The sequence below is a fragment of the Tympanuchus pallidicinctus genome, unplaced genomic scaffold (assembly GCF_026119805.1).
Source record: "Tympanuchus pallidicinctus isolate F22 unplaced genomic scaffold, pur_lepc_1.0 scaffold15, whole genome shotgun sequence".
Classification (NCBI taxonomy): domain Eukaryota; kingdom Metazoa; phylum Chordata; class Aves; order Galliformes; family Phasianidae; genus Tympanuchus; species Tympanuchus pallidicinctus.
This window is the reverse complement of record NW_026294669.1, coordinates 30,428,240-30,455,768: the sequence shown is the minus strand read 5'-3', so window position 1 is coordinate 30,455,768 and position 27,529 is coordinate 30,428,240. Positions and strand designations below refer to the sequence as shown.

Sequence of the window (27,529 nt, the reverse complement as noted above, 5' to 3'; positions counted from 1 at the left end):
AACAACTGCCAGTAGATCACAGTATGCCAGTTACAGGATGGGTAATGACTGTAACCACAAAAAATAACTCCTTCAACATAAAAATACCCACACTGAGGAATATCCTGCCCTTTGACAGTCAGTGGAAAAATTCCCACTGGCTCTCAGCAAATTAGGACTACAACAGTTGCATTGTATTGGGACAAGCATATTCAAAGGGTAACATTACATTTCTTAATGTAGAGCAAGAACCCAGATGATCAGGAATTCAGAGTATGGCAACATTTGAACAGGACAGACATACTGCCCTTCTCCACCTTGCCACCACACTGTTCAGGCAGTCAGTTTTGTACAAAACAACATGGACATTTTTCTGAAATGCCATCCTGCTTGACTCAGTACCGTCAAGCACCTTTTGAGCTGATGGTTTTTAAGGCTGGATAAAGACTCTGGAATTGCTCCTATATGCAGTCAAGTCAATGACAGTTCAAGCAGATTGCAATAGCAAATACTGTGAAAACATACATCTTTATTTGTAACTGAGCATTTCAGCGTGTAGCATGTGTATTTTGTAACAAAACACAGATTCAAATATTGTCTCATTCATATTTTTCCAGAACCAGAACCATATTTGTCCATTCATATTTTTCAACACATCAAAAGGACCTCCGAACACAACATTCAGGCTTTTAGCACATCATGAACCTGAACAGTTTTAAAAGGTTATATGCATTATTGTTGCAAATGAATGACACGATCCTCAGGAGGCACAATATTACTGCAAAGAATCAGCACTGACACATTCGTAAGAGCAAGATCCAGACCCAAACTATTTGGCAGAAGTTTATTAAGGTAGAGAGCAATAAAACCACAGCTAGTTTGTTGGGGTTTTTTTACTGTTTCAACGTAAAGCACATATGGATGACTAAATGAACCACTGCAGATCAAATCCAACTGTGATACCAAAGCTATGCTGGTTCTTAACTGTCCTTCAGTAATAAAATATCTTCTCCTGAATATTCTACAGATCCATTACTCTCCCCCAACAGGCAGATGATCAGATGTAGTGAAGGCAATCATCATAACCACCCAACTGTATTTTTCCAAACAGAATAAATACGGCATCTGCTTTCAGAAGATGAAGAAGTGGCAACACTCTCAACTGTACAGTGGAAGGCACAGAATCACGCATTTCTACTGACCAATAGCTCCTCAAGGCAATTCAATAGTAGACAACTACCCTTCAGCAAATCAGTTCAGTGAGTGTAGGAAAAAACCCCAGCACATGCACTTGAGCACTAAGCTCAAGCTAACTTTTTCTCAAGCAAATAGATGCTTCATCTTTTCTGTCATATAATAACAATGCAAAATCTAACTGAAATAATTCGGATACAATCTCTTTTTGAAATAATAACGCCAGTAAGGCTAAAAGAGCATTCAGTAAGAGAATTTGCACCACTTTATCACCTAATTTGTCTCCTCTTGAAAGAGCTTACGTTATATTGGATTAGTCTCATGGACCGTTTTCAAATCAGGATGCCTCTAATTCTCTCCAGATGCAAAGTCAGAAATATGGTTAACTGATATTAGGGTTTTAGAAGGAAATCTTTAAGTGATTATTAGGATTTTTTTTTTCCAATCTTTCTACTTAATTATCATTGGCTACTTCCTCAAATATATATATTAAAACAACATCAGCTATAAAATCAGCTCAGGGTTTCGGTAACTAAAAATAAACGAAGCTTTTTCCTAAGACCCCTTTCTCTCTGCTGATCGCATAGCACATGCTGAGGTTCATGTAAATGCATGCAAACACACCTAACTCTTCCCTCGAACATACGTAAGACCAAACGGCGTTCAGACGGCACAAACACATCGTTTTTAGGTGAAACAACGAAACTGTTCAGATGTGTACTCACCACGAGGAGTTGATCCGAGCCCAGTCGATTGGATCTCCCTTCCCAGCGAAAGAGCGGAGAGCTGCTCCTTCGCTTCCCCGGCCGGCCGGCTCGGAGCCGCGCAGGCGCCCGCAGGGCACGGTGCAGTCCGAGAGCCCGGCAGAGGAGCGCGGCTCTGGGCAGCGCCGGGAGAGGTTCGGCCGCTAAGTGAGGAGCGGCGGCAGCAGCGAGCCATCAGAGCTTCCTGTTACATCACCGAGACCCCGCCCGCAGCCCGCGTTAAATTACTCTTCGCGCTCATGTGGCGTGTCCCCGGGAAGCGAGGCTCTTCTAGGGTTTCGAGGAGCTGCCCCGTTCTGCCTGCCAGCGTTGCTCCTGCACCATTCCCGAGGTCTGCTGCGGCTCGTCCGCCAGCCAAAGCCTCGTGCTCCTAAACCAGTTAGAAAAGACTCGTTCGTCTTACAGAAAAGAGCACACTAGAGGACTTGTCTCACCAATCTTCTCCTCATACTAGACCTAGAGAAATGAGTCATTAATTGAACACTTCTTCAGAGCCAAAGAATTGACAAGCTGCAGTCCTCCCAAATCTCAGTGACCCAACTCACCTCTGCTGACACTGCAGGACTGTATCGTGCCCCAGAGTCAGTACAGGAAAATTGTACAGAGAAATACTTGTGTTCATCAAATAAAAAACTGTGCTGCCGTGCAGAGTTGCATTTAAATTATGCACTTGCTTAAACTGGGGAAGTACCACTTCAATATAGTAATTTTGCTTCAGTATAACGTTAAGTAAATGAGATTGAAATACCCAGGATATGAAAAAAGCAGCTCATAACTATTGCAGTACTGAACTCCAGCTATATTTAAATACCACTGATTTCAAAGCATCAAGTACAAGACGCCCAGTTATAGAAAACTGCTACAGCTCAAGACAAAGCAGAACAGCTGACAATCCTTAGACTAACTGCAAAGAAGCTTAGATCAGGACCTAAAAATGTTTCCTTGAGGGCTTTTATTGCTTCCTCTTTGAACAACTGATACAAGTGCTACATATGCAATCTGTGTTCTCCAAATCAATAGAAGCCATGTACACACAGCAGTGCTACACTGAACAAGTGGGGAGATCATGCAGCATTGATCTCAAATACTAGAAACATCTACAGCACAGTAACCTGCATGGGACACATTCCAGAAAGCCATGGTTTTCTAAGTGGTCATCAAAATCACAATGATTTAATTTGCTCATGAAACAAGTTGAAGTGTTTCTACTTGCTTCTTAGTACCCACTGTTAATCTGCTATTTTACCAACAGAAGCAGTTGTGGAACATACAAAATGAAGAAGGGAACACATCTGGCCACTGAAAACCCTTTCTCCAAAAATGAAAACAGCCAGAAACCCAATCCAAAGCAAAAACAACAACCAAGCCAGGATCACAAAAGTTTGAAAGAGAGCAAAGGGAAAAAGAGAACAGTTCAAACTCGGTCACTGGACAGTATAAACTCTGAAATTGCACTCTGGGGCTACTAAAACAGCAGGATATGAATTTAATGCTCATTTGGCACATACAAATGTTGGTGCTTCCAACATCTTCCATCAATGGGAGAATGAGATTTATAATCAGTAAGGAATGAAGAAGTGGCATTCTAAACTTCTAAACAATGTAAACAGAAATAAGACAGGGATTAGATCTGACTGTGAGTAGTGATGGAAATTAAATTGTCTGAAATAAGCAAGGTCACCTCAGGTGGTGGAATTTCACTAGAAGTGAGCCTGGCTGCATTATTTTAGAGCAATTAGGTCTGGGTAAGAGGCTGCAATATGGTACATTACACACTGTAACCTAGAAAATAATCCATATATTCCAGCTAAGTACGTATGTTTGAGACAGGCTCAACATCTCAATTAAATGCAGACATTTATTGCATAGACCACGTTTGATATGGCATGTCAAATTCAGCAGAGTTGTGTGGGCTTTTGTTGTTGTTTCTTAAGTTCTAATTTCTTATACTCTTCTTATTTAGCTGTCACTGAAACTTTTTTACTCCTACTCTACAGGTATTTGAGACGTCTCAGCTGGCGTAATTTGCACTTCAAAGACGCGGCAGGCCCCCACACTACTTCAGCTACCCCTTTTCTCTGGCTGAAAGGCATGTGAATTACACCGTATAGCACTCCCTGCTATCAGCAATATCAGTGGGTGGGAACACTTCAAAAGAGGGCTAAGGAACAGCAGGCTGCGCTTCAACCAAAACTCTGGGATGAAACATTACTTCCACCTCTTATCACGAGTTTCGATCTGATGGGAGAAGCTGAAGGATAAATAGTTTTCCTAATGAGGGCCTATGAAACTTGCGCTGTGGTTGTTACAAATGCCTCTCCCAGGCTCTAAAGGAGCAGAGCAGAGCACAACAGTGCCCAGGCCAGGACCCCGCCGATGCAGGGGCCGCTGAGCCGCACCTGCCAGCCCGCTCCGGCTGCGGCGGCCCCGGGGCGGTGCGGCGCTGCCACCTAGCGCCCGGCTGAGCCCCTGCTCCTCTCTCCCTACATCGGGCCCTAAGGACCTCGCCGGCTCTGGAAACCGGCAATAAAGATGCTCTCCGTGGGGACGGGACGTTGTCTGCCCATCTCTAGCACGGTCCCATAAATGGCAAAAGAGCTCTGTGAGAAAAAGCCTCAGTAATCGAATGGGAATCGCCACGGGTTCAAAAGGAAGTTTCCCCCATTTGATAATACGTTGCCTGTGAACCAGTTCATATGCAAATACTGAAAACCTACAAATGTATATTCAAATATGATTCTTTTCCAGAAGATACCATCAAATGTCACCTTTATGTCTACATTAAAAAGTTTCAAAAATGGATTCCAGGAGCATGAAAACATCATTAAACTCTAAATAAGTGTATCAGTTTTGAAGAGGAAATGGATAGGAGATGCAGATAGAAAACTTCTATTGTATGGGGAAAAAAAAGATACAAGGGATAGAAAGTAAAAGTAAAAAGGAGAAAAAAGAAGGGCATGCCTATTACTTCTTACTATTACTTCTTGTAGTAAGAATAGGGGCTAAAAGATGTGAAATTATTTCTCAAAGACATTTTGTTTCATCACCTACATGAACTGAGGACACATACCAAGTTACACATGGAAAACCATCCAGCCTCCAACTTCAGCTTCAGCTTGTTGTCTCCCAACACAGAATGTGGGAGAAGTTTTCCAGCAATGTATATGCTTGTGACGAAGCAATGAGAGCAGAAACTGGAATGAAATTTCTAGATTAATAGACTCCAGTTAATTAAAAATGTACATAGTCGCTTGTGACTTGTTAGCCTTACATTCTATTCTTAGCACAGCTAATTAATGTTGAGACACCATAACTCAATAGTATTTTTCTGTCCCAGCAATGACAGAAGGGATCACTCAAATGATCGTTTGTTCAGTTACTGTTACCACAGAATAAATGCATGTGTGGTTTCTGTACTGTATTATAAGTGATAAGTAAGGGGGCACAGGGGAGTACCTGTTAGTCCTGCCTTAACTACTGCAGTTCTGGAGGAAGAGAAGACAGCACAAAGCAGCTGAGCACACTTGGTGTGGAGAATCTATTAGTTTGCAGAACTCAGCAAGCAGGAGACTTAGAATAGGAAGCAGCCACAGAGCCAGGTTTCTACTTGGACAGAAACGATGATTTTTGCAAGACTTCCGTGTTAGATTTGGTAGTTGTGGAATCCAGGCAGCCAGGGGCAAGTTGCTGACCAAAACAGAGCCTGAGGAAAGAGATACTACCATGAAATGACACATGATCATAACACAATATGTTTACAAATGCATCTGTTCTTTTTTACACATTTATCATAGAATAACAGAATGGTTTGGAGTGGAAGAGACCTTAAGGATCATCCAGTTCCAACCCCTTGGCACGAGCAGGCACATTTTCTACTAGATCAAGCTGGCCTTGAGCACTTTCTGGGATTCAGCATATTTTTTATTTCATTGAGAATTGACTTATGGAAGATCAAATCACACTTGATAAATCCTAGATCAAGAGTCATTACAAGATTTGGGCACCAGAAATGAGAATTTCTGTATAAAAATCTGTGGCTTTTACTTAGCCCCTTAAATTCAGAATGCAAAACTACTTTCATTTTCAGCAGTCAAGCTTATCCTCTTTGGGAAGTTAGTTCAAAATTCGTAGGGTACATGAAAACACATTTTCTGAAATCACATGCATTTCATAGAGCTCAAGCAAAAGCAGGTTACTCCAGCAGAACATTTATATTCTATCACTGTCTTCCTTGCTCCTTACTGTAGTGTCTGAGACTATCACATCTATTTCAGGAATTTATTTTCATCTCTCAAAAACGGTGGGTTAAGTATCCTCAGTAATCTTCAGCCCCAAGAGAAAATGTGATACATAACAGAAGATTTTCAGTATCAGGGAAGGCTGCAGGGCACTTCCAGAACCTTTTGAGGAAACCAACTATTTTTGCTTTCCTTTAAAAAAAGTCTTGCTAGATTTACCCAAGATCAGAGGGGTGTATTGGAAAAAGGCAGGAACTGAACTACTGTCTCATGTCAGTCTTAAAATAAACAAGCAAAGCGTACAATAACAAGGAAAACAAAAAAACAACCAATCAACAAAAACAGAAACAAAAGAACCCCCAAACCAACAAAGCCTCCTGGAAAGCATACGTACCATTACATCTGAAGCAAATATATGGATTTCCTCATCCATGAACAGAAATTGTTCTGGTTTTTGTTCATTTTCTTTTTCTTTTTTTTTTTTTTTTAGTAAGAACAAGTATTTCTACAGATTATTAACTTGCTAGCCACCCGTCTACTTCAGTAACAAGGATAAAAATCGATGAACCTAGCAAATATATTTAAAATTTTTATAAATATCTGTCACATCGTTTCATACATTCACAACTGTAATACTCTCTTAATGGTTTCAATGAGTTCATTTGAATTCACAATCATTGCACAATAGTGTAATTCTATGCACTTCAATGGAGTTACATCTGTCTTGCATAACCTAAAATAAATCTCTTCAAAACAGAGTGTTTATTTCCTCTTTTAAGCAATAGATCTGTTTCAATCTAGGATTGAAATAATTCTGTATGACAAGCAATTACTCTTTGACAAGATTTTTTTAAAGATCAAAATAGATCTCAGAAAAGAATGGGGAAAATAAGTAAATTGGAACCTTTCCTACTTTCTAATCATGAGTTCTACACCCACATAGCCCATTATGTCCTGTTTCAACTTTAGTAATTATATTGTCAAACTACATTTTAAGAGCTCTTTTTGAACGTACAAGGTAACGTTTATTAACACAGATGAGGCATACATAATAAAAACATAAACAGCTTAATAAATGCAATCAAAATAATCAGTACACTAAATATATTTAAATGGTGTATTCTAAAGGCTTTCATTCACAGGTGAATAGCACTTTACTTCCCATTTTCATACAAATTACAGCTGTATTCTTCCATGGATGATTTCCTCTCCCATAGTCTTTAGCGACTGTTTCTTTTTTTTCTTGATTCTTATGAATCTTCTTCCATCTTTTTTTTTAAGGAATCCTGAAGGTAAAATGACAAAGTTAAGACTGGATGACTAACATTCACGATAATCCAAAATGAGACAAGTCTTGTTTTCAAGAAACATCCTTGAGAAAAGAAAAAGGAACATTCTGTCTTACCTAAAGTCTTCATATGCCCGACCAATGTTAAGCAGCCGGTTCTGTACACAGTATTTTAGTGTCCATCCTTCTCTCTCTAGCTCTCTCTTCTGATTACCAGTTGCACTTTGCCAGTACTTTCAGCTATTACATTCTATCAGGTCAGTACTTAATACTAAAAATTGCAAGACTATTTCAGCCTATAGCATGCATAATACTTGCCTTTTGTGACAGTCTGTGGCAATATCAGTTCTCATACCTTTCCTGCAAATTCTTAAACATGACTTCCTGGAGGTGAAATTATTTTCATTCCCACCACAACCACTGTAGGTAAATGGACGACATCTTCTAGTTGAGTAATTGAAGAAAAACCTGGTCTCTTTAGCTCTACAAAGTCCTCTATCCATAGGAGTCATGCACAAAGAAGGGACAGGAGGTGGTTCTAGAAATACCAGAAAAAACAAGGTTATACACCACTGTCATGTTTTTGTTATGCTGATATTTTACATGAGAACTGAAGCTTTCAGAACCTTGAAACATATGAAATTTACTGGCAAATTTAATTCTGTCCCTCTGAAAATCCAGGATAGTGGAGCATAAGTGTTTGTCATTTTATGACCATGAAAAATAACAGCAAATATTATTCTCTCTTTCACTTAAAAAAGCAAACAAAACCTTACCTGAAAGCTAGGTTTGGTTAATATGCATTTAGATAAAATCAGCATTTCTGTGGTCGGAGATAATATTCAAATTCAATTGTAGGAATATGCTTGTAAAATATGAAAGAACTGAAATCAAGACAGCTTTAAAAAAAATGGTAAATATTGATGATAATCGAAGAATTGAACTTTCCAAATTACTGACAGATATTCTGAAATCATACAGAAGGGCTGCTCTGAAAGTAATGCGTCCTATTTTATTCTGTTGGCCCACTATGTCAGAGATGAATGTTAGTGGTGTGGCACCAGAGGATGAAGCTTCCAACTAATATTTTGTCACATTTTGTTGTCATGCAACAGATGGCAGCAGAGAGACAGTCTGACAAAATGGCTTCTGACATGGAAGTGACGTAAGGTGTGACACCAAATTTCTCCCTGTGGAAAAAATGGTACAGATTGACATTCATTGATACTTGTGAATGTTTCTGGAGCCCCAAACAGTGGATGCAAGCACAGTGAGACATTGTGTGGTGCTTTTTAGTGGTGGCAATAGCAAGTCATCTTCACTGGTGGAGATTTTTAAAAGCGCAGCATGCAGGCTCTTGTTCATCGTTGATGAAAATGCACATAGCCAGTGGTGGTGATTATGCTGAAAAATAGTTTTATAGCTGAGAATTTGCTCTACCAACTAGCACTATTGTGCTCTTTGCAGCAATTGTGGTTTCCAAGGAAATAAAGGAGGCATTACTTTTGGAATGATGTACATGGATAGCATTTTTTACTTAAGATTGAATACCTTATTGTTTGTTTGGTTGTTGTTTTGTATGACTATAGAAAGCTTGACCTAAGTAATAAAATTTGTTCTACTGGAGAACACCAAGGAGTTATCAAGAAAATGCTTCTAACTTGCAGAAAAACCAACAATTGAATGCAAAGATTTAACTGCTGAAAGCAACTGCAATGCGGGTGATTTCAGGGGTGCCGTTAAGTTTTTACCATTCACAGAAGGCTGATGTTTTATTTCTTCAGGTTGCTGCAAGTGAGATTGTGAGAACTTAAATACCCTGACTTAACTGAAGTACCTGTGCACGGGGCAAATTCAAGCAGTTCACCTATGCCAGAATTCCCAAATCTGGAGAAACTGTTATCTACCATCGTGGAGAGACTCATAAACAAAAGCACAACTGACATATGGTTGCTGTACAGAACACAAAAAGATGAACAGGAATCACTGTATCGATAGTTATGAGGCATCTGAAGGAGTACCATTTTCCTTAAAGAAGCTTCAGAGTTGAGATAATTGAAGTCTGATTGCATAAAAGGACAAGTGAAGCTAACTAAATCGTGTTCTTGAAGTTAGAAAGCCACGTAGCCAGCAAAAGTTCTTCAGAGGAAAGACCAAGTGAAAATTTTTGGAAATAACTTGGGTTACAACAGAGTTGGAGGCATCCTGCTTTTCAGAAAAGTGGGAAGCAAGTGAGTTACTGAAAGCAAGAAGTTATGAATTAACTTGAGCAATTCAAGAGGCTGAAAAGGAAAAAAACCAAAAAACACAGAGAAGAATATGCTACACTTCATATTTGTCTCGTACATATCTTATGAAAAAGGCTTGTTTGCTAAGTATAACAGCTGAACTGGCGTGGTGAAAAAAACATGAAAAAATTGCAAAAAAAAAAAAAAAAGAAATAAAAAGGTAACTTACAGAAGGCAGGCAAATGAAATTATTAATATATTCAAAGCCACATTAGCAATAGTGTACTATTCAAGAAGAATGTTGCAAACGCAAAAACTGAATCATGAAATGGTATTTCAAGACAGATAAAGCTAGTTTCAAGTTATGAAATCAGCACTAATTAATTTCCCTGTATTACCTGTGACATTATTATAACAGAATGTGAAGTTTATTTTTGATCCAGAATACATGCCTAGAATGGATATCAAATCTACTATCCTATTTATAATGAAGATGGAAGATAAACTGACAACTGCTGGTTTTGGTACTGGCTTTTTGGGAACTCCTGTGCCTAGAAGTAATGACGCCGTGGCTGGAAGGAAACTCATATTCAAAAGAAATTCTTTGAAACATCAAAAAAAATCAACCCAACAGAACAAAACGTGCTTAGCTATTTTATAGCAACACAAAGGCTTTCCAGTGATGAAGGGGGTAAATTAAATTGTTTTGTTAATTACAATAGAATTTAAATATACACTTGTAATATAAACTCCTTTTCTGGTACGTGGATTTTCTAGAGAGATTCCCAAGTCCCCTCATGCAGGTGTTCTCAACAACTGAAGTTTTGGAGCTTTGGTAACTGGTAAGTAAGGACTGTTTATAGTATGTATAAAGCAACTGGCAGAGCGGCATCCAAATGCTTTTCAGACTTCCTGTTTCTAAAGATTATGTATTGTATTTTGTTTCTAAATTTGTATTGTTCCTAAAAATGACATTATAGTCTAGATCACCAGAAAAATGCCCAAGACGCTATAACATTATTTCTGCTCATCTGCAAAATAACTGCATATTCTTCACACTGACAGAAGCAATCAACTCATGAAGAAAACTTCTTAATTTTGTCATACAGCAAAATTCTGAAAATTGTTGAAATGGTTTTTTATCTCCAAGTTTTACTATGAGGAAAAAAAAAAGAGCAAATCCTACAAACGACAAAATTGCAGACTAAGGGATATACATTAAAAACAGTAAAAACAAACAAAAACTGCCAACATATTCCACTACCAGAATTATTTTCCCCTAATGTAATCATTAAATTTGTGTAAGTTAATTATAGATGTCAACTTCATTGCGAGAATAGTCCAGATAGAAGTGTTGTTTTTTGTTTTTTTATTTTTAAATGTACTTTGCTCTCAATTTGGATTGTGCTTTACCAATACCATTTTACACTGCCTTTAGTATTATTCATTACATTTCACATACTAACATATCAACATCTTTTGGATCAGACAAAACCACAAATTAACAAATGTCAGGAAACACTTTCTAACTTCATTACATATGGGGTCACGTGACTGATCCTATGGCATTTGATTCATTTTATATAAAATCAAATCAATATTTGCACTGACATCAACAAGGCCATAAGACTGTCTTCATGCTTGTGCTCATCCTGTTCCATTTATCCAAAATACCTCATTTAAATAGGTTTTAAATATCCAGTACCAAGCTCATAACCTTGGATTAGCTATGAATATTATTTGCAAAAAATATGTGATAAAAGTCAGGTCATGAACGGGCATGTCAAAAAATAATTTAGAATTCATATAGGGAAATGACATCCAATAGGTTCCTAAAGTTGCTACCCAGAAATGTTTTAAAGCTCACAGTTTAAAATACAATTCTTAAAATAATGCCTTTTCTTGAATCCCAGACAGCCTCCCTCTGATGTAAACAAGAGATACTTAGGAATTTATGAAACATTTACATTGAGATATAGATTCATATTTATAAAAAAAATCTCAAATTGAATTTGCAACAAAAAGCGCTTTATCTCAGGCTTAGCTGGGGTTGAAATGTGTGACAGTGAACTGTTAATTAATTATAATATGAAAGACATTTGAAATGATCTTCATGAGCTAGATGAAAATAAGACTTACTCTATGCTCTTTCACTAAACATAGTATTGTGGCATACATGAAACTTCAGACTTCAGATTCTTATTCCAGTTACAGCAGAGGGATAAAAAAAACACTCTTCAAGTACAGAAACTGCTACAAACAATAATGAGTCATCTCCACTTAACAGTATTCTCTAGGCATAAATTGGTGCAGATCCATTAAAGCAAACACAGCTGTGTCAATTTCTATCAGCAAAAGATATGGTCCTGACTTTAAAAAATAATAACAGGAGCTGCTTCTTTTTGCCATTCCATACTTACTGAGTGGAAAGTTGACATTTGATCTTACATCCCACTTAGATTTCACAAGCTGAACATAATATACAGCACCCTTAATTTCCATAGGTCACTTCCATTCCACACGCTCATTATCTTACAGAATGTATAATACACAAAAGCATTGATCAATCTGTCATTCAACCCCCAAAAGTACAAGTAAGATTAAATGCAAAAAAAGAACAAACAGAAATACTTGGTAAGAATGCTCAGTCTTTTCCCAATTGTTTCTTGTTTCCTCTTGCATAACTGTGGATCATAAAAATGATATGCCTCAAATTCAATCCAGCTGTACAGTGTGAGCAAATACCAGCAATCTATAGTGGAAATTATATTATATAGTAGTGCAACAATACCTTGAAGTAGACATGAAATTCATTCACACTCACCTTGATTATAATCAAACAAAGAGCTAAGTTTAATATAGCCTTAACAACAGTAAAAATGTGTTATGATAAATATATTTTGTATTTCCCAAATTCCAAGAATGATTCTTTCTTAATTTGTAAAATGAGCTTTAAATCACCTGCCAGTTAGAACCCCACAGAAACATTCATTTTGACTAAAAGATTTCTGCATCACTGCTTTTGCTTTTGATCTCTTTAATGCTTTATGTCTATGACACTTCCAGGAAGCACCACACTTTCAGAACAGGACAAGGTGTGATCAGTATTTCACTGTCTGGTATCTATAGAAGATATATAAGTAGAAACACATTTCTTCACTTTGACTTGCCCTGCTGACCAAAACAACTGACACAGATCGAAACCAATTCTTTAGTCTCAGATACACTGGAAAATAAGTGGAAATGGAAAAGAAATCAAGAGCACAGATAAAACTGAGAGCTAAGAACTGCAAAAGGAAATTCTTACCAAAAGAACTGGGAAACCGCTTGCGCTCTTCCTCTTGGTAACTACCATTCACAATATGGGACTCTTCCTCATTTGGCGTAGTTGGCAACAAATTTACTAAAAGGAAAAAAAAAAAAGGCAGGGGGGGGATGAAACAGTAAGTGATAGGCTATCTAGACACAACAAAGTACTGAAAATAAACTGTAATTAGTACCCACCTGATTTGTACCATGCTGTTATTAGTACTACTATAAGACAGCATTCCTTCAAGTCCCAAAGGCAGAGGAAACTTATGTTTTAAAGCAACTTTAGGTAGGATTTCTTTTTCTTCTTTCATTTTATTTATGTGTGATTTAAATTAAACATGGTTTGGTATGGTTGTTATATTACTGGCAGACATTTTGCAGTGATGGTACGTTTTCAAAATATGTATTCTTTATAACAAAAATGGCCACAAAGCTAGCTCTAACGTTCCTGGTTCATTATGCTTATCTATTTCAACTGATGTATAAATCCTCAACTAAACAATTAAAGGAGCAGACAATCTGAGGAGAGTTTGCATTAAAAACCAACAACTATCAACAGCAAAAGTAAATTCTTACCAAAAATCCCAGGAAACTGATTGCGTTCTTCCTCTGGGGAGCTATTGTTCATAAGGTCAGGATGCTCCTCATCTGGAACAACTGACAGTAAGTTTGCTAAATGAAAAATGAAAGGAAAATAATGAAGAAAATCATACACAGGAAAAGGCATTAAAGTTTAAGTATCATTAAAGCAAAAAAATACAAATATATTTTTTCAACAAAACATTTTCTTTTTAAACTATAGCAATATAGCAACGGCTCCTCCACCTCCTGGAGGCTGTGGGTGAGGGAATGTATCCATCCCATGAATTACAACCCAGTACCCTGAGAAGCAGAGAGGAGTTAGGAAAGGTTACTGTATTCTAATACACAACAATTCACAGGAACAAGAAGGACAGCAAAGCAGAAGAATGATCTGGGTCAAAGTTGCTGTTTCATAGCCCAAGCTGCACAGCTGAACCATTCAGAACTGAGAGCCAGGTTTCCCATTGTTCTTTGGTGAGAAGGTAGCAACCCATGGTAGGGTAACTAAAAAATCTTTTCCTCACAAGGTCTCTTTGAAAGGAGTATATTCAGATATATGGGTTAAAATAAACACATGCAAATATTGTATGGCATTATAAGGCCAAGCAGCTAGCGTATCTTAGATTATAAAAGAATAAAAAAGGGAAAAAAAAAAAAAAAAGGCTTTCTGTGGATGCAACTGGAGCAGATCCACTTCTCCATTCTGCCTTTCTCTGTCTTTATAATCTCTATTACCATAATGACTTCGTCTTCAGTGTGGGTATCAATATTTTCACAACATATTTTCCTAGATGACAGCTCTAGAAAGCATTTTTGTAACATCAGTGCCCTAATAGCAAGTACAGTGGAGAAATGAGATGCTCTAATGACAAGGTACAAGAGGAAGCAGTACTCATTGTGGACCAAATCACTTCCTCGGTAGAAACTGATGTTACTTCAATTACTTATCTGTCTGCATTGGTTTACTTAGATATATTAAATAGTATGAAGATTTATGAAACTGAATGGAGTTCCCTCTTATACAATAGGTTTAATACACACTTTTGCAGGGATTTATAGAATTACAATATATGAGGGTAATCAACTACCATGAGAAAAATAAAAAAGGTAGGAGATTCCTGTAATATTCATTAAAATTAATTGTATATACCATTTTTAATAGAATTTTCCTTTTGATTTTACATTTCTCATTTTTGTATGTATTTTTAAAAATACATAACTGTGTGAATTTCAGGTGTAATTTATTACCATTTCAGAGCCTCCTAAGCTGTGTTTTTTTTCCCATGATAAACACCTTCAAAACACAATGCTGTTTATAGAAGAATAAAACTAAGAATAACGAAGACAACAACTTACAGTTGCCTTGGCAGGTAGTCTGGCATTCTTCCAAACTCCTAAAGTTGTTCTGGTTTCCAAGGCACCCACCATACTTGAATATTTCACATATTTTTGTCTCTTTGTTATAGAAATACCTGGAAAAAAAGCCTCGGCAGATTCCAGGGTCTTTCTCTTGATAACAGAAGTTGGGCTTTTCTGTGAATCAAGGTAAATGATGAACAGGGTGAGGGAAGAAGAAAAAACAAAAAACACCAGATGCTAAGACAACAATAGAGTTGGAGGAAGCTGACATAATAAACTTAAGTCACTTTAGAATATAGACCATCTGTAAAATAAATGCAATTCTAATGTACTGCTTTTGTTCTCTCTATATAACACTGCAATATTGTGCTAAAATATTATAGGACATATTCATTGCTTTTCTTTTTTTCAAATAACCAGTAAATCATACCTTGGATAATGAGTATTGTTGAGTACTGTTTAAGTGTTCTCCTAAAAGGAAGCTCTGAGATTAAAATTAAGTTTTATTCTGATTTAAAACCAGATCATTTGAACCTAAGTACATATTCTTTCCACTTATGCAGTTGCTTTAATCAATGTTGGTGTGAATTACACAGAAGGCAATCTTAAAATAAAGGAAAAAGGAAATAGTAGTTAAAAAAAAAAATAAAAAAACATTTTGTCCGGAATTGCCTATTCCTTTAAAAGGTTGTAAGAAACCAGGAGGCAAAGCAACTACTCCAAGTACCATTTTTTAGTCTCAGGTCCTAATCTGCAATGGCTAATTATAATATCAAGAAAAATTCAATAAATGAGTACTGCATAATTTGACTAAATGATCAGACACGATACCAAGCACTCTGGCAGCAAAGAAAAAAAAAAAGTTGTACAATAACCCTCAAATGCTGATTTCTCAATGCATTCCATTTTATTTCTAGATTATCATCTCAAAATCACCACGGAAGTAATAAAACCCATCTGGAGATATTCTCAAATTCTTGCTGGTAGATACTTTGAAATACGATGCTCGACTTACCTCACTTGCTGAGAAAAGTATCTTTAGTCAACTTATGAAATAATCGTGTCAGGCGTGACATGAACCACTGTACACATGAAACTTAACAGAAAAGTGAGGCTAAAACAATGTGCAGAAGACTACCATTTTAATAAAAATGTCCTTAGAACATTTAATTTGAAGTCCCTAACATGTTTGTTGTAATTAAGTTCATCCTAATGCCTTTATTTTTAACTAAGTATCTATTAAAAATATTTAATTTTTGTTACAGAGTGATTTTACCTATTTTTGCTAATGGCAGAGCAAGTATTCAGGTTATTCTCAAAACACACAAGAAAAGGTTCCACATCATATTTCAATTTTTTCTCCTTTTTCTTATTACTGAAGAAAACAAGCTTATTTTAAGAAGAGAGTGACCAGTGTCTGTAGCTGTCCTCCAAATCTTTGATGAAAATGAGCAAAGATTAGATAACTCACCTTAGTATAAACAATGCTGTTCTGCTTAGGAGACAGCTTGGAACAATACATAATCTACCCAAAGCAGCTAAATACCTTATTGTATTTTGTGTAAGACTTATGTAAACATAATTACCTCTCTTAATTTTTGCTAGCATCACCTCCAGAGGCAATTCTGCAATATAAATAAAAAAGAAAAATATTTAATAAAAACAATCATGTAAAGTCTCACCTGTAAAACCAAAATGCTTCACAGTGACTGTGAGCACTGTAGAATAAGAATATAATATATGTTCCCTTTCTTTATTCTCTTTATTAGGGAAGTAGCACAAAATCTTGGTACAAAGGACTGAACTATTGTTTTCTCACGTGGGAAGAACTGATATACTTGAAACTAGAGGATATGGAAAATAGTGGAATTGTGCCCATATTGAATTGAACTGGCAAATTCCTCATGTTCCTGGAGTCAGAATCCTGAATTATATGACCTTATTCCTCAAGAGACATTTAATCAGCAGATTGCTTAGCCCAACGTTGGTAGCTATTGATACTGCCAGCAGCTTCAGAGAAGATCTAGTTAACAACCTCTCACATGGTAGTTCTTTTTGCTGTGCCACATACAGTCAGAGTTAAGTGTTCCTTGTGCTGCTTATGATATTAAAGCACAAGGTTGAAAACAATTCTTTCTGGAAAAACTTGAATTGCTGTTATGTTCCTCCTTGTTATGGAAGCAGTAACATAAGATACTTCTGCAATCCTCATCCTTACACTTTGTGTAATTTTTAATTTTCATAAAACAAACAAAAAATTTCCGGAAACATTATTTGTGTTAAATTTTCAAAGCAAATCTTTTGGGTAGAAATTCTACATATTCTATAATAAAACTACATTTTCCTTGAATGCTACTAAAATATCACCATTAAATTCTGATGGGGGTATGTTTTCTACATACATAAACATACAGAATAAATAATGTTAATTCCTACTGAAAAATCAGCCCAATCTGGATTATGTAGAGAAGGGACATCAGTTTCTCTAGCCAGAAACCTTCAACAGAATGATGATAAGGAAATATTAAAGGTATGTGTTTTAGATTCAGTTTGGTGGATGCTTCAGCCTGCTTGGGAGGCAAGACCAACTCCTGCCTTCTAAACCTCAAGAACTAAATATCTACTTTCCTCAGTTAGAAGTGGCATATTCTGATTGAAGAAAACAACCAAAATACAGACATGGCAGAATTAGTGTTTAGGCAGTAATAAATGAAATCTTGAAACCTACTACTGACTATAAGCTGTGCTCTAGACAGCACAGGGACATTTGCTCTTAAACGTTGCAGGGCTCAGTTTATGAACAGCATCAACAGCTAGAATTTTAGACAGGCAGATCTGCAGAAATAAGAATAAAAAGGAGCAAATGTCATCTTTGCATTAATTTTGTATACTAATCTGCAATTCTAGAAATATCTGAGACTTTAACAAGAAAATAAATCGAATCAGTGATATGAAGGCTCTTTGATTTCTGTACCAGTTCAGTTCAGCACTGAGGTTTGTGCTCTATTCAACCATAGTATTTTAGCTCAATCTTTACAGGTAAGAAAGAAAACCTGCTTCCTTTTCTCTGTAAAACCTTCACAATGCTGAAGGCTTTAAATAATTATTACCATCATTTCTAACTGCAAAAAACAGCACTTTTTTTTTTACAGGGCACTTGTTGTATATTTTGTTTATCATTTTCTTCTTTCTAATGATTAATTCAATTCCGACAAAACAGATCTTTTAAGTCCAACAGCTGTATCTGACATTTTAAAAGAATTATTATTGCAGTTTCAATTTTGCTGAATCATAGCAGATGTTCAAGATTTTTTACGGCTCTATCAGCTTCTAAAGAAGCAGAAATGTAGAACGAGAAATTGGGTGTGATATTTTCAAAGCAATTAATGTGCTAACCACCAGTTTAACCCAGTGTCAAAATCAGTTTCATTTTAACAACTTATTCAAAACATGACCCTAGACAGAAAATAAACTTTCTTGCACTGCTCTCTATTTCACAGATCAGCTAGAAAATCACAATTTATCTTTCCAAATCCAGAATGTTTGCTCGCAGAATCTAAAATAATCCAGACGACTGGAACACAGTATAATAATTGGGAACATCAGAATTACAAACATCATGTCACCATATTAACCAGAACTTTACAAAATTCATAAGGTTTGTGGATAACCTTATGGCTTGTGGCTAGAAGAACCGACAGAAGAAGAAGAAGAGAATGGGTACTGGCCTGTTACCACACATTTGTTCTGACATTCTTCCAAAGTTACAAAGTTGTTTGCATTGCCGTGGCATCCACCATATTCAAATATTTCACACTCACGGCTTTGAATGTTGAAGTAAAAGCGCATGTGGATTGCTTTGCAAGGACCTTCGTCTGCTTTCAGGGCACAGTCTGAATGCCCCAGTTTCAGTGGTGGTAAAGGAACACCTTTGATAAAGAGAAAAAGGACAACTGTTATGGACTCGGATTGCTTCACTGTAGAATTTAAGTTCAAAATCAGATTGCTTGCCTGTTCTGCTAGAAAAACACTTGCTAATATACATGTGTAAAGCTCTGAACAAATTAAACAGAGATGTAAAAAGAAGGTCATCATCTCCTTTGGAAGAACAGTTCCATTCAATCAAATAGAAAAATGGTTACAGTTATCAACCAAAAGAGCTCATGTTCTAAACTTTCAGTCCTTATCAGAACTCTCTAGAACAGCTACAGATAGTGATTTATTTACAGGAGCTCGCAAAAAATTCTGAACAACAAATACATTGAGAAAATTCTGGCAGCTCCCAAAGACACACTGACTATCCTTGCATAAATAAAAGGCAGAAAGAGCGTCTGCTGTGCTCTCTCCCTCCCATGCATATCTAATAGCAAACACTGCTCATGGAAAATTCTCATAAACAGTGTGGCAAGACAACCCTGCAGAGGGCACCATTCCCCTTCCAGATTGAACGTTACTGGCACATAAACCCATCTGGTATAACCAAAAGGTTATCATATCGTCTTAATTTCTTTGATCTTGCTATTCTTGCATTAGATCTTTCAAGTATAAAACAAAAACAAAAAACAAAGAATTTTTTCTGCTTTGCGTAACCAAAAGGAAGCATTTTTACCCTAGAGGATATATAAGCTTATAAGATATATATAAGCTTTATAGAGCTTATATATTTGCAATAGCAACAAGAACAGAATTGAAATCTTTCCCTCACTCTGCCAGAGCTGATCAGAACAGTAATGTGTCTTAATGTGCATGTGCAAAAGTAGCACTATACACAATTGCTCAGAAAGGAGGGGAAAACAGTGATGGCAAGTTTTACAGGAACATTATAGCGCTTCCTCTTGTTAACAAGAGTAAGTTTCTACTTTTAACTAAAAGAATCCACAGAAATAAACATTATTAGCTACCCCACTCTGTGGCTATCTAGATTTAATGTATAACATTGTCCTTATTATGAAATCTTTAAATGAAATGCACAGCTGAGATAAATCCACATAAATACTGACATCAATGGAAGTTTACTCTTCTAATTCCATTTGGGTCATTTATAACTATTATACTTAGAGGAAATATGTTTCACCAGTAAAATCTTTTAACCCATAGCATGGAGATCCCTGAAAAACTAACACTTATTACACAATTACTATTGGCACAAAAATTGTAGCAGATAGTTTATCTTCTATTTTTAAAACTGACAATTGACAGACTGATGTCTAATTTCAAAATAATCACTTCCTTATTAGTGAAATTATATTTACAGATTCCAAAGTCAGGAAGACAAATTTAAAAATATTATTGAAGATTTTCTAATACAAAATGTGGATGCGTTAAATGAATTAAAGAGACAGGGGTTTCATTAAAATTCCTATGGAGTTCAGCTTACCAAACAGATTTCTGAATTTTGCTTATTTTCTTATCTAGATCATCCTGAAGAATCAAGATTTGCATGTCACAAGTGATTCCAAAGATCTAAAGTTCTCCAACATAGAGAGTCCCTTTGGAAGGGACTTGAAAATGCTCAGATATAAAAGTTGATACATGAAAATGAAACTTCAGAATCCCCTTAATCAATAAAAGGGTGAAAAATGCTTTCAGAACATGAAAAGTGTAAGTAACATTTGGATTAATTTCTAAAAGGCTAACATCAAACAATTAGAGCTGCACAGAAACCAATCCAACTCAAATGGGGACAGGTATGGCTTGGCAGCTGGTTTATAAACGTTATTTTCTTAGCACACAAGCAATAAGACCTCATAAATGACCTATGCCAGAGACTCAGTCCATTCTAGAAGACATGGTGAAAACTTACGACTAGAATTGCAGACATGGGGTTATGTTAGATCATTTTGCTTGCTACATTTTGCCGCTCCAATGTTCTGGGCTATCAAAACAGAAATAATGCGCAAGCATAGTTGCAAAATTACAAAGATGATGAACAGATGGCTTAGTACAGTTTATCTTAGGAACTTTCTGGACTTCAAGCTTAGTTCCCACCAAAACCACAAAACTAAATTATTGTTTTGCTTACTTTCTCAGGCTTTCCCTCTGCAGTCACTGACGCTGTTACCCACTGTCAGACATACTGACACCTGCTGCAAACATAACGACTATTTCTATAGCACTTTTTGCAATTAATGAATCAGCAAAGGCATTTATTTTGTTAGGAGTGCTAGAAAGTTAGCTATGCTTTAAATAAAATAAGTACCCCGTGATGCCCCAGAAGGCCATGCCCTCTCCACCTGAACAATAACCAAGTGACTCTATGGAAAAAAAGTCTCAAAAAGATTTATGAAAACTGAATCAATCCTGAGTCTGTGAACAGGGCCAGAGTTTTTCCCCACTACTTTACACCTAGGAACACTTAACTCACTATGAATGACATAAAACTAGGTTTCTTTCTCAGAAAGAAACAATAGAAGAGAAGGCAAATATGAGTATTTGGCTATCAATTCACATAGATACAAATGTGCCTGCACACATTTCACTTGCACAAAATGCGGAGGTTGGTCTGAAACTAATGCCTCCTATTTATTTCCACGGAAAATACAACAGATACAAAGAGCACAATAGCAGTTGATAGAGCAAATTCTCAGCTAAAAACAACATTTGTCAACATAGTCTCCATCATTAATTATGCATTTTCACCAGCAATGAAGAAAAGTCTGCATGCCATACTCTTGAAATCTGTACCTGCAGAGGTGACCACTGTCATTGTTGGAACTATTGAAACGCATCACCCACTACACCTCACTGTGCTCATATCCAGTGCTTGTCTCCATAAACATTCAGCAAGAGTCCATCCATGTCAATGGGTGCCACTTTTTCCACATGGAGGAATTCAATGAAACACAAACATCAGAAGCTGCCTTGCCAGACTGCCCTTGTGCTGTCACCAATTGCGTGGCAACAAAATGTAATAGAATACTGGTAGGCCCTCAAACAAGAAAGGCATTTCTGTACGTCAAGGTTAAAGAGAAAGAAATTCCTTTTGTAAGAATTCATCTGACTACATTAGCATGCATTAGCATAAGTATAGCACTAATGTGGAATGGCTTATAATTTAAAATGTGGTGACTAATATCAACATGGTATTAAAGCACTCCCTTCATTTGCAGCAACTTCATGATTGTGCATAAATTAATAGTTTCTGTCCCAAGAATTATTGCTATAAAAGACTTAAAGAAAGAAACAACCCGGATGGAAATTTGACAAGAGGTGTGCAGCTAATCTGCCAACAACAATAACAAAAGGCTTCCCTTAGCTGTATTCTTTGTAAGTCTTCAAAATTAGACCTGTCAAATGAGAGAGGTATTCACTACATCATTCTCTGCAGCATAAGAAAGAAGTTAACATTTTCTAAAAGGAAAAGAATCATTTTAATACTGCCCAAAAAGAGTATTTCTTTCTCATCTGCTTTCTCAAAATTGTTTGTGATAAAACTAAAATATATTTTACATTGATACCCAGTATAGAAGTGTAAACCATATCAATGAAGTGAAAGTACAGTGAATAACAACCTTGTAATGGTAAGAGAATCCAAGAACCTCCCTCATTCTAAGTCACACTTCTGACATTATTTTTCTTGACACCAAGTACTAACTGGTGAGTTTTTGTTTATCCATCTGTAATAGATCAGTTGGAATTATACATAGAACTTATGTGAGGCCAAGGAAAACAAACAGAGCAATCCAGAATTGTATTATGTTTAGAACAAACTTTGCAGATTAACTGTGACTGAAGAGAGCTGCACACAGGAGAGAGCAATATAGACCTACAGTGCTATTCATCATATTTCTATCTCTTTGCATAGGAAGCTAAATCTGAGTTATACCTGCACATTCCTTTCCACCAACACTGAAGTTTCCCAGGGATCCTAAAGCAGAGCTAAAGGGGGAGTAATTTTGATACACCAGGTTTGATTAGCATTAGATGTTTCAAAAAGCAAGAGAAACAAAAGCCCTTACAGTTGGCAAAGAATTTTGCTAGAACTTAATGCAAAATCCAATTGCTCCCAACTATTTAGAGGCAAGTTTGTTTTTACCACTGTTTTACACTTAGCTCAACTTCCAAGTTTCCTTGAAAATTTACATCTACAGTGCATTTTATCATGGTGTTCTTTTTTTGTTTTATTGTTTTGTTGTTTTTTTTTTAATTTGAGATATTTTTCTGTAAAGTCTTACCCAGAACATCCTCTTCTTCCCCATCCTCAGAGTCATCAGCTGCATGCCCAGCGATACAGACAAACAGCAGGATAAAGGTTAAAGGTAAGAAACATCCCCTCTTTCTTCCTTTCATCTTCCTGAATAAAAAAACGACAACGTAAACTTGAATCAAGTTCCTTGACAATTCTGTCTAAGTTATGAGCAAGGTAGTACATAGCTTTCAGGCATATATGCAAACTATGAGCTTCCAAAAGAATATAAGATACACTAGCATAGCATTGTAAGCGCAGTGAAGAATAGGACAAGATTTTGTGTTTGTATTCAGCTGATCCCACCTCCAGTACAGACTAGATGCATTGCTATTATTTTTAATTTAAGCAACAATTTTAAACAATTTTCCAGAATCCATAAGTAATTAAAACATAGCACTTTTTAATATAAAGTAGTTTTTAAAGTCAACTGCACAAGCATGGTTGACTGACATTTCTAATTCTTCCAAATAAGTTTTACTGTACCTGAAGACCTAGGATTCATTGTCAAGCATAGGATTGTGGTTTTTTTTTTAAACAAGTATCTCATCATTTTATAGAAATCAGATTCCTTGAAATTGCAATTCACAGCAGTAAACTTCTGCAACATGGAGTTTAATTTTTAAGCAGTATTTTGTATCTTGCAGGCCCTTTTAATATTGAATCCTTTAATTAATAAGTATACTGCTATTCTTTTCTATGTAAGAGCAGTATAGCTGTAGTCATTCACACAAAGGAAACATCTTTATTTCATAGCTATTGGCAAGTTCAAGTTGTGAAAGGTCAAGCTGTACACCATACACAAAAGCATCTCAGGAAAACCTTTGCTTTAAATTTTTAGAAATGAATTTTTAGAAAGAATTTTTCAGAATTTCCAAACTAATTAAAAGTTCATTAGGGAACCCTGAAATCTAATTAGAGAATAGACTCAATATCTCCTTCCCTATAGATGCCTTTTTCTCTTTAAGTAGAATATTAAACTGTGGCTAAGTTGTTAATATATCAGCTTCACAGAAATCTTAATAAGTAGGAAGCTCCTTGCCTACAGGCACTATTTTGTCTTCAGTGTTTTCGTATTCTCATCTATGAAAACAGCTGATACAAACATGCTAAAACAACGAGGGCAAGAGGGTCTGTGAGGAGAGAAGAGCTTATCACTGATGTTTGCATATAGCTTTGTATTAAGAGAGCTGAAGAGATGCTACAGCTACAGCAGGTGGCAAATATGAGCCATCTTTAAGAGATTAAACTTTTCTGACTGGTATATCTTCAGCTAAGAAAAACATTACAATAGTATTTAAGAAAACACAAGCAAGGATGTCTCAGAAGGATGAAATACACACAGAAAACTCCCCCACCAATTTGTAATAGCAGCTCAGAATATGCGCCAGAACCAGAAATTGCTCTTGTATTTCAACGTCAATTCAGAGACAGAATTTTCTCCCTCTACAACTGGTGAACGTCTTCCCCCTACCTACTGCCCCTCACTGATCATCTTTGAAAACAATGCACTATTAGAGGAAAAAAAGAGTCTTTACTGAAATGCCAATTTCAGTATTATCATTTTAGTTTAGGTCTTTATTCCTTCTTCTAGGAATTTACACAGTACAGATTCTAGATTGCAAAATTTAGTAAATCCATTTTTATCGTCACCAAATATTCCCCCAAGTCTGTTTCGAAGAAGAAAAATGTAAGACAATCACCCAAAAGTGAAAATTCTAAATAAATTTCTTCTCCATCTGGAGAAAAATCTTCAAAACAGAATTATGTACATCATGAGCTACCATAACCAATAGTCATCACATGATTCTGAAAATTAATTAGTGCATTACTATAGAGAAGAAAAATCTTTCTAAATTATGGTAATTCTATTATTGCATTTAACTCCTATTTTTCCCTGAAAAGTGGATCATATCAGAAATAAGACTTACTGATGCTTTAGTCTAAATTTTTCATTTTGAGAAATTGCTATCTAACCCAATATATGTTTTATTGCAAAGTCTACTGGCAAGGCAAGAATTGTCTCTCTTCTGGCTAACTTTCCCCCAGGGTCATACACTCTCAAGAGCACTACGTCATGCATAGGTAGAAATTGGATGAAGAAGGTACACGTTTTAGTAGTGAAATGATTAAATCCCTAACCCCTTTAATTCCTTAAGGAACAATAAAATCCAGGATCAAAATCAACTTGGCAGTGCTTTTTAAACTAAACAATTCCAGCCCTCTAGAAAAGCCTAAGTCTTCCGACTGCATATTCAGTTGCCCAGTAACAGAGTTTCAGAGCTGCAAGCATGACACTGATTTTTTATTCTTATTATTTTATCATGCATTTTTAATTCATTCTATTTCTCATTGCATTACTACGGGAAACACAATTCAAAATACTTGATTTATGTTATTCGGCTCAGTAAAATATCAAAGAACTTGAGTGAAGGATTGCACAGCATGGGAATGCTAGGAAATGTTTTGAATACACAGTAATTCATGTTAATTGGTCTGAATATTGAGACCAGAACGTGAAAAGTTTGGGGAGTACAAATAGCTCCTTACACCAGCAAGGTTCTAATCTAGAACAGCCAGAGGTCATTTCAACATTAATACTGGTTTTTCTATACATCAAAATGTCAGTAAGGCAAATTTGCATGAATTCTTAAGAATGGTTCCTTAGTAACTGGCAGGTTGCTGCTCACAAACTAACCAGCTTTTAGATATGTTTTGGTATCTGAAAACAGACAACATCCAAGTTGCCTGATAGCAGAATGAAGTTGTAACACTGTGACTTAGCTACTGATATAATTAAACTCTTTCATTTGTGAGTAAAGCCACCCGCTTCTCTCAAGCTACAGAAAGCAGACCACAAACAATAAAGGAAATTCTGTGATGAAGATCTTTATTATTTGGTCTCACATAATCAGGACTTTTTTACCCTTCTACCTAAATGCAAAAAAATAACAAAAAATTATCTGTTTTTAGCAGAAAAGGCCAGAGAAGTAGAAAACTTGCTGCACTCTCTGAGCCCTTTTTAATGTACGGTTATTTAGCAGACTGTTCTGCACAATTTCTATAGTTACCAGAATGTTTAGAAACAGCTGTTTTTTCAGCATGGTTTTTATCTCTAACCAGTTAATGGGAAAAAGCAAAACAAAAGCTAGCATTTCCGTAGTAGCCAGAAACAGTTTCAGAAAATGCCATAAAGTGACACTGTAATGACTGTAAAAGTGACTCAATCACACTGACAGCACAGGAAATGGTAGGGAGAGAAAAAAAAAAAAAGGAAAAAGACAAAGAATACAGTACATGGAAGAACAAATAGCAGGAGATAGGCTATGTGTAGTCGAAAGTTAAATTTAGCACAGCCTGAAATTAAAGATAAGGAAGTCTAATTAGCACCTCTGTTATAAAAACAGACTTTTATTAGCTCACCACAGTTCTCAGACGTTATATTTGCCCTACAGTATCTTGTACCACCCCTCCAGGAGGCGTATGGCAGATGATTAATTGAACATACCTGTAGCATTGTTTCTCAGCCTGTTCAGTCAGTGAGTTGCCTGAAAGCATTTTTACTGCATGTGCTGTTTTATAGCTATTTGAATTATCATGTTTATTTACTGTCTATCGCACCATTTCTCAATTCTAACAAAATTGTGTCCCTTTACATTGAAAGGCAAGTCACAGGCTATGCAAAACGTTGAGATGTTGAGATGTATCTTCGAGATGCATCTGCATCCTAGTCCTGAAAACACTAGCTGTTTTCACATCAGTTTCACTAACCAACATTTATGTCTCTGTTTGGTACGATGTATCCCACCATGATGCATTGTTAGTACTTTTATTCTCTTGAGTGTCACTATCTTGGGGGCTAGTTACTAAAGGTCTGAGTTTTTTTAGAACAAAGACACATTACACTCAGCAAGAATGCAAGAGCCAAGCCAACTTCCCAGCCTTACCAAACTAGACTTCTGCTAAGATTTATTTTCAGAGTCACATGTTGATTTGACAACATAAAACAGAATGGTTTAAAAAGTAAAGCAAAACATTAGTAGTAAGAGGGATTGATTCCCTTCCACCACTCTGGCAGTACTGTCTTGACAAAGATTTTTCTTTGTGCAAAATTATCCTGAAGCAATATCCAGTTTCCCTTTAGGTACTGCTTTGTGTGTGAAAAAGATTGAGAAAGCACCATGACAATTGTACACTAGCACATCGATCCACCTTTGTCAAGATCTTCTCATCACAGAATCTCTTCCGTGACTAGAAGAGATGTTAATGCAACTAGTTTCTGCATTTAGTTTTTACATTCCACCTGCCTGTTTCCTTTCTTTCATACTTGCAGAAGAGAAGCCCCATTGCATATTAATTCAATTTCTATTTCCACCACATAGAGGACTAATGATGCAAAT

General features: G+C 36.3%; 2 protein-coding genes across 9 annotated transcripts in view; both read right to left on the bottom strand.

Annotated features, from left to right (window-relative positions):
* The window catches only part of CALCRL (calcitonin receptor like receptor), a 62,989-nt gene extending 60,682 nt beyond the window's left edge, over nt 1-2,307 (bottom strand). Inside the window, exon 1 of the mRNA XM_052676482.1 lies at nt 1,899-2,307. The gene's annotated coding sequence lies outside the window, so the exon portion shown is untranslated. The remainder of the gene's footprint in view (nt 1-1,898) is intronic.
* Nucleotides 2,308-7,175: 4,868 nt separating this feature from the next.
* Nucleotides 7,176-27,529, bottom strand: part of TFPI (tissue factor pathway inhibitor) — a 205,806-nt gene continuing 185,452 nt past the window's right edge. For 6 of the 8 annotated variants that reach the window (XM_052676495.1, XM_052676497.1, XM_052676494.1 and 3 more), the window contains 8 exons: nt 23,119-23,237; nt 18,673-18,873; nt 16,531-16,569; nt 14,942-15,118; nt 13,580-13,675; nt 12,999-13,094; nt 7,819-8,001; nt 7,176-7,461 (listed from right to left, as the gene is read on the bottom strand). In XM_052676495.1, the coding sequence (XP_052532455.1) occupies nt 7,352-7,461; nt 7,819-8,001; nt 12,999-13,094; nt 13,580-13,675; nt 14,942-15,118; nt 16,531-16,569; nt 18,673-18,873; nt 23,119-23,237 (1,021 nt within the window). In that variant the 3' untranslated portion in view covers nt 7,176-7,351. The other 2 variants (XM_052676502.1, XM_052676501.1) reach the window with 2 other exon arrangements.